This window comes from Elgaria multicarinata, chromosome 9 (genome assembly GCF_023053635.1).
Source record: "Elgaria multicarinata webbii isolate HBS135686 ecotype San Diego chromosome 9, rElgMul1.1.pri, whole genome shotgun sequence".
Taxonomy (NCBI): Eukaryota; Metazoa; Chordata; class Lepidosauria; order Squamata; family Anguidae; genus Elgaria; species Elgaria multicarinata.
This window is the reverse complement of record NC_086179.1, coordinates 54,745,911-54,756,437: the sequence shown is the minus strand read 5'-3', so window position 1 is coordinate 54,756,437 and position 10,527 is coordinate 54,745,911. Positions and strand designations below refer to the sequence as shown.

Sequence of the window (10,527 nt, the reverse complement as noted above, 5' to 3'; positions counted from 1 at the left end):
TAGCATCAAGCAGACGGGACACATACAGAAAAGAAAATGGCATAAAACCCATATTTCATCTATATATGCATACTTTTATGATTGTGAACCACCTTGGAGACCTTTTATGTGATGAAAGGGAGGGTATCAATAGCTTTATTCATAGAGTTTACCAAAGTACCCAATAAAAGTGAATAGGCATGCAAACAACCACTTATAATCAGTTGTAAGAATGGTCTCTAGACTACTAGTGAGGGTAGTGCTAGTAAGCAAGAAAACAACTTTTGTTTTATTTAAGATTGAGGAGCTACATCTACTATAGTAAAAATTTACTAGAACTTGTGACCACTAATCTAATTTTTGCATAAGAGAAATTACAGAAAATGTGCAGGGCAAAAATAATGCTGCGTGTGCAGCTAATAAAACGTTTTAGTTTCAGCACCTGGGCTGCCTCCTACAGTGTTGGTGAAATACATAATGAAGCTGTGTGTGCATCTCTCGAAGCAGTAGCAACATGTTTCCACTGTAGGAAGTCCTTCTCTTTCCTCCCTAGAAGCAAACATGAAATGTGATGCCTGGAATGCAATTAACAGAGGGAGTTCTACCTCAGAGATGAGGTATCAGCATGCTTTGGGAATTCCCAAGAAGTACAACAAAACAGTCAAGTGACCACTGAGTATACACATTGGCCATAGACTGCTGAATAGAATGAAATGAAGTATCATGGAAGAGGGGCATGGTTGACGAATACTGAACAGGAGTACACCATACTGCAACACTTTGCATATCCCCCTTGTCTGGTATCACTGGAAGTTCCATTGTTCCTTAATTTTACCTACCCCACCCACCCACAAATTAGGAAGTATGGGTACATTATATCTACATTTTATTGTTGCACAAGTTATTTTATCTTACTGCATTTCTATGCCACCCAATACCCAAAGTGCTCTTGATGATTCACAAATTAAATTTAAAACTGCAATAAAAAAAAATCTTAAACCTGCGTATGACAGCTACACACCCTTAAAACAGAAGAAAACATAGGACGAAGGATTTCAGAACTCATGTCTTGTAGATGTGTCTGGTAAGAACAGAGGAACACTGCTGGAACAAACCAACTGTCCAACATTCTGTACACACATTGGCCAACCAGCTGTTGAACAGGAATGAATGCAACACTACCCTCCCACCGATGTTCCTCAGCAACTGGTGTACAAGCATACTTCCGTTGATACTGTAGGTAACATATAGCCATCAGTACTAATAGCCATTGGTAGCCTCCAGAAATTTGTTTAATCCCCTTTTAAAGCCATCCAAATTGGTAGCTATCACTACAACTGGTAGCGAATTCTATCACTTCTGAATTCCCAATGATCATGTTAAGATCATAAGAACTGCTATGCTGGATCACACCAAGGGTCCATCTAGTCCAGCATTCTGTTCACACAGTGGCCGGCCAGCCATCGACTAGAGATGAACAAGCAGGACATGGTGCAACAGTACCCTCCCACCCATGTCCCCCAGCAACTGGTGCACACAGGCTTACTGCCTCGAATACTGGAGATAGCACACAACCATCAGAGTTAGTAGCCATTGATAGCCTTCGCCTCCAGGAATTTATCCAACCCCCTTTTAAAGCCATCCAAATTGTTCATGTGATGACCTTGGGTTTTAGTATGAGAGATGGAGAAAAATGTCTCCATATCCACATTCTCCACACTATGCATAATTTTGTTGTCTCCCCTTGATCTTTTTTCCAAGCTAAACAATCCTATTACCCATTGTGGAGCTAACCAGGGGTGCAGCCACATCTTCATCTCATGCATCGCTCGCCAGAGGGGCTCTGGGGCAGGTCTGAAACTTTCCCAGCCATGATGCTCCTTTGAACTCCTGCTAATTGGCCTGTAATTTCCTAGATCCCCCCTTTTTAAAAAAAGTGTATTACATTAGCTATCTTCCAGTGCTAAGTTTTTTTTAATGGGCCCCAGAACTGTTGTAGTTTAAATGGATACTGTTTTATACTGTTGTTTTTATATTTTTGATGGTTTTAAATTTTGTATACTTTTTAATGTTCACTGTTTTTAACTTTTGTAAACCGCTCAGAGAGCTTAGGCTATGGGGCAGTATATAAATTTAATAAATAAATACAGAGGCTGATCTTAGGGGGATGTTACATATTTTGGTTATCATTTATCAATCTTTAAGCACTAGGTGTAAAGCGTCGGTTACAAATGAAAGTATTAAGAGTACATCTTCAGGAAAGAGCACTGTATTCCTCCTGAAATAGTTTACTTATTCAAGAGAAGATAACCTACTCCCCCAATGAATTAGGGAAATGTCTTTCTCATCCTATAGCCACCTGAAACGAAGACAGCTACAAAGAGTCACTCATAGTTGAGGTTCAAATCCTGTATTTTGTTGGTTGAATTTCAATCCTGTTCTTAGTTCAAGGAGCTCTGCAAAATATACAAGGTTCTTCCTGTGCCCCAATTTATCATAACAGCTTTCTGAAGTAGGATAGGCTGAAAGACTATCACTGTCCTAAGGTTATTATTAAACTTGATGACTAAGTGAGGATTTGATTCTGGGTCTCCCTGTCACTGACTCATACACACGATATAAGCCTCATGGGCCATTGTACTCAGAACTATACTCCTCGTTAAACGTGCACAGGCGCAAGGCACACCACGAGACCTCGCAGTCTACAGCCTTAAGCCGAGTGGGCCTTTGTCCTGTTATTAAACTCAGTGGGACGTGTTCAGGAATTTGAGAACGGCAACGAAGTCCATTTAAGAGCTTGGGCTGCATGAACCCAAGCTCTTAAATGGGTGACGTTCAATGCGAAGCACATTTTACTCAGAAGTAAGTCTCACTAAGTAGGTCTGCGCACAGGGTTGCAACATTAATCTTTAAGACTTGTTACCACAGAAAACATTGGGTCTGCAATTAAAGCTGCGCTTTTAGCAGAAACTGGCGGCAATCTCCGTCCCGCTCATTCAACCCGCCCCACCATTTTTTCCACCTCCGGGTCACGAGGCCGTAGGGAAGCCACGTGATGCAAATTAACTCTCCTTTGTGGTGGAAGAGGAAAGGCGCCAAGCCTAGACCGGACTAAATCGAGCTCTTCTCACCGGAAGCTGTTGAGCGCTGGCCAGCCAGGGGAAGGCGATGGGTCCCACGAAAGAGCGGGAGGGGCGACGGCTTCAGGAGCGTGGTTAGCCTGTCCTCTCACCCGGCGGTTCCTGAGGCGAGCGGGGCGGATGGGGGAGCCCTTGCCCTAGCTCGAGCGGCGCGAGGAGCCTTCCTTTCCGGTGCAATATGTTCAAGAGAATGGCTGAGTTCGGGCCTGACTCTGGGGGGAGAGTGAAGGTGAGAGAGCCGTTGGGCCGCGGGGGAGGGGGGGACGCGACGCGACGCGACGCTCGCAAATAGGGGGCGGGGTTTGCCGTGCTGTTCCATTCCATTTCACCTTCCTAACGGTATCGTTTGAGTGGCAGGGCGATTCCGAAGTTGGGGGCGGGCGGGAGAGTGTAATGAGTTGGGCTGTACTTCCGTGACGGCACCGGCTTTGCATTGCACACTTTTCTTGGGATTAAGCCCCATTGAACTCGCTGGGGTTTCTGTTTGTTCATTACATTGTTGTCCTCCCCTTTTCCCATCATCGAACTCAAGTCAGGCTCCCATCCAGGCATTGACTTGACCTTGGCCTGCATAACAATATCTTGATGTCTAGTTTACAATTGACAGGGCTGTTTCTGGATTTTTTAAAATAGTAATAATAATAATAATATGCGAATAGGGCCTCAACCTTTGGGTGAATTTTGAAAAATGTATTCTAATTAGAATTTTAGGGGGGAGAAATATACTTCAGGTTGTATTCAGACTTGGTTCTATATACATAGAGGAGGCTCTTGGAAATTAATGAGAGAGGTCAGTCATGTTCAACTTAAGACCTGTTATTTCAGTGGGTCTGCGCAGGATCCAACCCTTTGGACATGGGCAGTTTCAAAATCTTTTTACAAACAAACAAAAAGAATTAGGGTTTTAAGTGTGTGAAGACCAAATGGGATAAGACTTAAAATTAGCAAACAATTACAAACCTTTAATAATTGAAATTGCGATGTAACTTCCAAGCTTGTGCTATATATAGCTTGGTATTGTTAGGTTATTTTAGTATGCATTTAACTTTCCTTACACTCCTAGCATTACAGAAAGAAATCTTTCTAAGGGTCTTTATTCCCTGTGTGTGTGCGTGTGTGTGCACACATGTATAAAGTGGGGTGAGCAGAATATAATGAAAGCAATACTTTTAATTAGCTTTAACGTGACTGCTAGAAAACTTACTTATCTGAAAATAGAACATATTCTAAACTAAATATGTCTTTTCTATTTCCTGTTTGAAGGGTGTAACTATTGTGAAACCTATAGTTTATGGGAATGTTGCACGTTATTTTGGGAAGAAACGAGAAGAAGATGGACACACACATCAGTGGACTGTGTATGTTAAGCCTTACAGAAACGAGGTAGGCAAAATTATTCTCAGATAATTACTTATATATAATAGACAGGCATACACATTGTTTTCTGCCCTATCCTGAATACTTATGGTGTTATAATTTACTCTAGTTAAATATTTAGATGTGTACACTCCAGGACCAGAAACTACATAGGAAAAGGGATATAGAGAACACCCTTTAGAAAGAGTGTGATCTTAAGAAAATTGGCTAGTTGGAATCTTTCTTTAGCAGGAATCTGAAGTGCCTTTATGTGGAATGCACTTCACTACTTGGTAAATATAGTCAGTTTTGCATGTTTGTTTCAGAAAGCATATCAGTGTGTGTGTGGGGGGGTCAGATTAGAGATCACAGAAATGTTTTATTTATTATGTTGCAAAGGGCAGCAGATTAAACTGCTAATGCACTCTAAACAAATTGGTGGTAGGTTGTGAGGTTAGAGGGCTAGAAGAGAACAATGAAATGGTCTAAAGTATATCACTAAATGTGTAAGTAATTGTTGGCTATATTTGTTCTAGGATATGTCTGCTTATGTAAAGAAAATCCAGTTTAAATTGCATGAAAGCTATGGTAATCCACTGAGAGGTATGTTTAAAAGATTTTTTTTTTAGTAGATACAACACTCCCATTAGTCTTCAAAGACTATGACATTTATATTCTTTTTCCTCCCTATTTTAGTTGTAACTAAACCACCATATGAAATCACTGAAACAGGTTGGGGTGAATTTGAAATCATCATCAAGATATTTTTTATAGATCCTAATGAAAGACCTGTAAGTATTCTTTCTAGCACACAGTAAAGGCCTTCTTTTATATCTGATTAACAGAAGTGAACCATTGTTTCAGATTAGCTACAGCATATCAGTTCTTATAGGCATTGCTAGAGTCTGTTGAGAAGCATGTTTTTGTCTTAAAAAGTTGCTTGCCATGGTGTAGTTTCTTCTTTAATGCAGCTGTGGTGAGAGAAGCTAAGCCTGCTTAAATTATGCATTTTAAGCCAGTGTGAAAGAGTTTGGCATCCCTAATTTGACTGCTAGTCTTTACCAGTGTACACATGCTTATTTGGTTTGTATAACAAACTAGTTTTCTAAATATAGACCTGATTATTTATTTTGGGTTGGATCCAGAATTCATGTGAGCGGAACCCTGCTCATGGAATGTTCCTGTTGAAGGAAGGAGGGGAGAAGATTTTTTTCCATTTCTTCCTTCCCCTTGCAGTTCCTCCCTGTACCCCATGAACGATTGGGGGACTAGAACAGTGTGGAAGATGCTACAGGTACTGTAGGAGGAAGGAAGAATTAGCAAAAATCACTTCCAGCAGGAGCCTCCACAGGATCCTTCCATAAATGGAAGGGACACTTTGGATCCTACCCATAATTTAAATGTTTTACGAAGCGATGTGTATAACACTATTTCTGGACCAATATCTGAGAGATTCTGGGTTTTTTTTTAATGTTGCGTTCCCCTTTAATTTTTTGTGTGGTTTCAAACTGCAGTTAGAAATAGCAAAAGTATAAGAGCAAGTATAATGGAAGGACAAGTGGTTGAAAATAGAGTAGTGTGTTTTGCCTGCACTGTTTCCCAGATGAACACTATGCAGCTACAAACTATTTATTTCACCTAAAAAGTAAGAGCTATATATGCTTATCTGTGCACATTGTTAGTTATGAATATGATTTGTGATATCAGAAGCGTGGGTCAGCTGTAATAAACTGGGATTTGGGGTGTGTGTGTTAAAGGTACATCGTTTATTGGTAGTTGGAGAAAACTTTGCAAGTGTTGTGTTTATACAGAAGTTGGCCCAATATAGGCTGGAATTCTATCCGTGCTTACCTGGGAGTAAGTCTTATTGAAAGAACATACTTCTGCGTAGACATGTATAGAATTACATCCTTAGATACTTTGTCTGTTCTATGGGATCAACAAAACAATACTGTATGCTAGATTACTGGGAACCCGATACATATTCTTATCTGATACATATCCTATGCACACATATTAGGAAATAAGTTCTGTTGACTAACAGAGTAGGTCTTCTGAAGAAGCAAGCATACAATTCTGCTTGGAGTATACATCAGAATTTGATAGAACGAAGTAAGGGCACTGATATGATTCCACTGGAACTGATCTATCATTCACCATTAGATCCTGCCTTGATATAGTACATTATTCTGTCTCTGGATGGTTTTTTTAAATATTATAACTTGTACTGGCATGCAAAAAGTAAAGATACTCAATTCCTGTTTCAGTATATATATTTGTGTAGTAAATGGATTTTTATTTTGTAAAGGTGACCCTATATCACTTGCTGAAGCTGTTTCAGTCTGACACTAATGCAATCTTGGGGAAGAAAACGGTCGTTTCTGAATTTTATGATGAGATGGTAAGAAAATAAAATATAATGGAAAAACTGTTCAACTCAGCACAGAATAGAAATTTATTACTTTTTTTCTTTAGATTTTTCAGGATCCTACTGCTATGATGCAGCAACTGCTGACTACATCTCGTCAGTTAACACTTGGTGCTTATAAGCATGAAACAGAGTGTAAGTGTTGAATGCAAAGACTTGAATACTACATTTTAATTTTAGATGAATTAGAACTTAATCTTAAATACACTTTTGCCATTGTTTTGAGGATAAAAGTCTGGATTAATAACTTTACATGAAATTGTGCTTTGTACGTGACTCGTCCACAGTTTAGCTTTATATTTTACATGAGATATATTTTCAGAAAAGGATTTGCTTCTGTTTAAGTTTATTTTATAGTATAATGGCTATTGTAATAAACTTGGCAAAGTTGACTCTGTATGCTAATATATCTTGCAATATAAGGAAACTTGCTACTAAGAATGACAGTGCTTAAGTGGTACGTAGCTTCTTCCTACTTCTTCACCTTCCAAAGCAAAAAAATGGTCCAGTGAAAAAGCTGTCATGACCAGGCAATTAAATATATAAAATTCTAGATTTTCAAGCTATGACTCTTATTTCTGGAGTTAGACTTAAATGATTGGAATTTTGGTTTTTTTAAGCTTCTCAAATACGTGCTAACATACGTGCTGTCTTAATCTTCTGGGTTGAAAAGAAGATAAAATAGATCAACTAGGGCTCATATTTGCTAAATATTCAAAGGCATCTTGAAATAATGATGGTTTAGCAATATAATGCAAATATCTTTTGTTTTTCTTAGTTGCCAATGTAGAAGTAAAAACCCGTGAGAAGCTGGAAGCTGCCAAGAAGAAAACCAGTTTTGAGATTGCTGAACTTAAGGAAAGATTAAAAGCAAGCCGTGAAACTATTAACTGTTTGAAAAATGAAATCAGGAAACTTGAGGATGATGATCAATCCAAAGATATATGACCTGGACTTAAATGGACTAAAAATGAAACCTGTTTTGATCATCCTCTTAAGATTTTGTAGAAACAACTGTATATAAGTGAGTTCCAGAGGGTTTGTGTGTGGGGTGGGGGTGGTGATATTCAGTATGTGCCATTTCAGTAATTAAACATTTAAAAAATAAAGATTATTTTCATAGTTAAAATTGTAATGGTCTTCCATCTTGCTTTAAATTGTGTGGTACTCAATTAAAATTTTAGGCACCACCCCCCAATTTGTATTTAAGGGAGACTGACTGGGTTCACAATTATTGCCGTGGCTTGACAGCACCTATGGGTGCCTTCCTGAATGTTCAAGGCATTGCTTCACATGTTGTTCAAACCTAGGGACCAATGGTTTTGCAGAGGTCAAACAGCCCTTGCAGAACCCATGGCCTGTTTTAGGGTTATACGAAAATTGTTTAATCATTTGCTAATGGTCTCCGGGTTGGGATGACATGAGAAGCCGTAGCTTGAGTATTCAAAATGGTCATTCGCCCATGCTGCAACCCATTGTGGCTTAAGTTTACTGAGCCTTATGTGAAACCCTGCCATAATGGTGTTAAATGTTTAGTAAAAGTTATATTTGTTCACCTGATAAGCATCCATTGATGTAGATAGGAAGAAACTCTTGGTTGCATAAGTAAGTAAAGTAAGTCTATTGTGACTTGCCTCTGCTTGACTTATCAGAAACCTCTGATAAAGCTGCTGCTGGACAAAACAGAATTACTGGTGGATTTTATATTGACAAACTAAAGCTGATCATGACCCTAAGTGAATTGGAGCCAATAGCTGTGAGCTCGTTGAATAAAAGTACTCACTGTGAAACTACTTGTATATATATATTTCTTAAATACTGGAGCATATGACTACATACAAACAGCAAGTTCCTTTATTACAAATTATTATTGCAAAATTTAACATTAGCTGGCAATATACAACTTGATTTGAACATACAGTAATTCTATTAATCTCTTTAGTAAAAGGTTTGAAAACTGCATTGATGCTTTTCACTAAATTTTAGAAACTGCCAAATTTCTAGTATTTTCCAGTATAAGTAAAAAAAAAACCCAACAAACATACACAAGGTAGCTCTGTAAGTGGACCACAGGCCTATTTTATGTAGTGCCTGCTGATTGCTGGAATTCTTGCAAAGAATATTGAACTGGGTGAACCTTGATCTGATTAGCAAGGCACAGGATCACAATGTCAAGGTTTTACTTAATAGGATCTTAACCAGAGGAAGCCATTTTTATATGATGGACTATCTCTATAATCTCTTGGTACTATGTACTCTAACTTGTTGAGGCTTCTTGCATTAAACACTATTGTTGTCCCTCTTGTGTACATTTGTGTAATTTTTCCAGTGCCGCTGGGTCTTTCTAAGGAAGTTGTTTTGGGGGACTGCAGTTCATATAATCTACTAGCTTTTAATTGTAGCATTTCTTGAAGGGAGAAGTAGAGAGAGAGAATCCTTCCAAACATGGATTGCTCAAAATGAGGCACCAAAAGAGATTTCCACCCCCTTTTTTTTCTCTCAAAGTTCCAATTAGGAGAAAAATAATGTAAGAGAATTCTCTTACGTTAGAAATTATTTTATTTTAGTGAAGTGGAAGATTAATCCAAACTGTAAATTAGAAGAAGAAATTGGAAGTGGGAAGGAATTCAGTAATACAAAGTTACTATCAGCTGGATTCAAAGCTGGTGGCTGTTCCCTTACTGAATCAGTTTTTAATCTATCTTGAAGCACATTTCTACTTTAGTAACTTGTGCTTTTATATCAAACACCTTGCCTAAAACTAGTTAAATTAGATCTACGTCTTTAAAGTCGCTGTCTTTGAAAAAATTGATTAGTCTGGTGTAGTTTACATTTATTGAAGCCATGTAGTAGAAACATCTTAAACATGTTGTTCATACATTGTTCACTAGGTGGCAGTTGTGTCTCTTTCTTATTAACATGACCTGAACTTTTGATGAGGGTGAAAGTTCTCCCAAGGCCCATAATAAAATGGTTTCCACAGTTAACATATTGTACATAATACATGTTAAAGTGTAAATGCACTGACCATTGGCTGCTGGTCAATGTTAGTAAAAGAAAATAAAGAGTTTGAGGAACGAAAGGAAACTGCTCCACCCTGAGATCGGCTGTGAAGGCCTCTGTCTAGTACTGGGCGAAAGAGACAAGACTAGGTATACTTTTGGTGTACCACCTACTCTGCTACCCGATGGATTCTCTGACGGAGCTTGTTGAGGCAATCTCAGATGTGGTGTTGGAAAACCCTAGGACTCTGGTCTTGGAAGATTTCAATATTCACGCCGAGGCTGCAGGACCATTTCAGGACTTCATGTCCTCAATGATATCCATAGGGCTGTCTCAGTTTGTCATTGGCCCAATGCATAGAGTAGGGCATATCCTCCACTTGGTCTTTGCCTCTAGGTCTGGATTTATGGTCAGGGGGAGGGATGGTGGAAATTACCGTCTTCTCATGGTCAGACCACTTCCTGGTGAAATTTGGTCTCGTGGTGCCAGTTCTTGTAGGGGTGGCAACCGATTAAGATGATTTGCCTCTGGAGACTTATGGAATCTGAGCGATTCCTGAATGCTCTGGAGGTTTTTTCTGTAGCCAGAGCTGGTGTTTTTTGTCGAGGCCCTTGTCACACT

At 39.0% G+C, this 10,527-nt stretch overlaps 1 protein-coding gene across 1 annotated transcript; it reads left to right on the top strand.

Moving 5' to 3' along the window:
* The first annotated feature begins 3,121 nt into the window (after positions 1-3,121).
* YEATS4 (YEATS domain containing 4) lies at positions 3,122-9,201 on the top strand. Its single transcript, XM_063133876.1, has 7 exons — positions 3,122-3,348; positions 4,383-4,502; positions 5,012-5,078; positions 5,172-5,266; positions 6,784-6,876; positions 6,951-7,038; positions 7,682-9,201. The coding sequence occupies exons 1-7, from the start codon at positions 3,298-3,300 to the stop codon at positions 7,849-7,851; spliced, it is 684 nt and encodes a 227-aa protein (XP_062989946.1). The 5' UTR covers positions 3,122-3,297; the 3' UTR covers positions 7,852-9,201.
* The last annotated feature ends 1,326 nt before the right edge of the window (positions 9,202-10,527 follow it).

Coding starts and splice junctions, on each gene's coding strand:
- YEATS4 (XM_063133876.1), top strand. CDS start 3,298: ATGTTCAAGAGAATGGCTGAGTTCGGGCCTGACTCTGGGGGGAGAGTG. Junction 4,503..5,011: donor TTAAGCCTTACAGAAACGAG/GTAGGCAAAATT, acceptor TATTTGTTCTAG/GATATGTCTGCTTATGTAAA. Junction 7,039..7,681: donor TTATAAGCATGAAACAGAGT/GTAAGTGTTGAA, acceptor TGTTTTTCTTAG/TTGCCAATGTAGAAGTAAAA.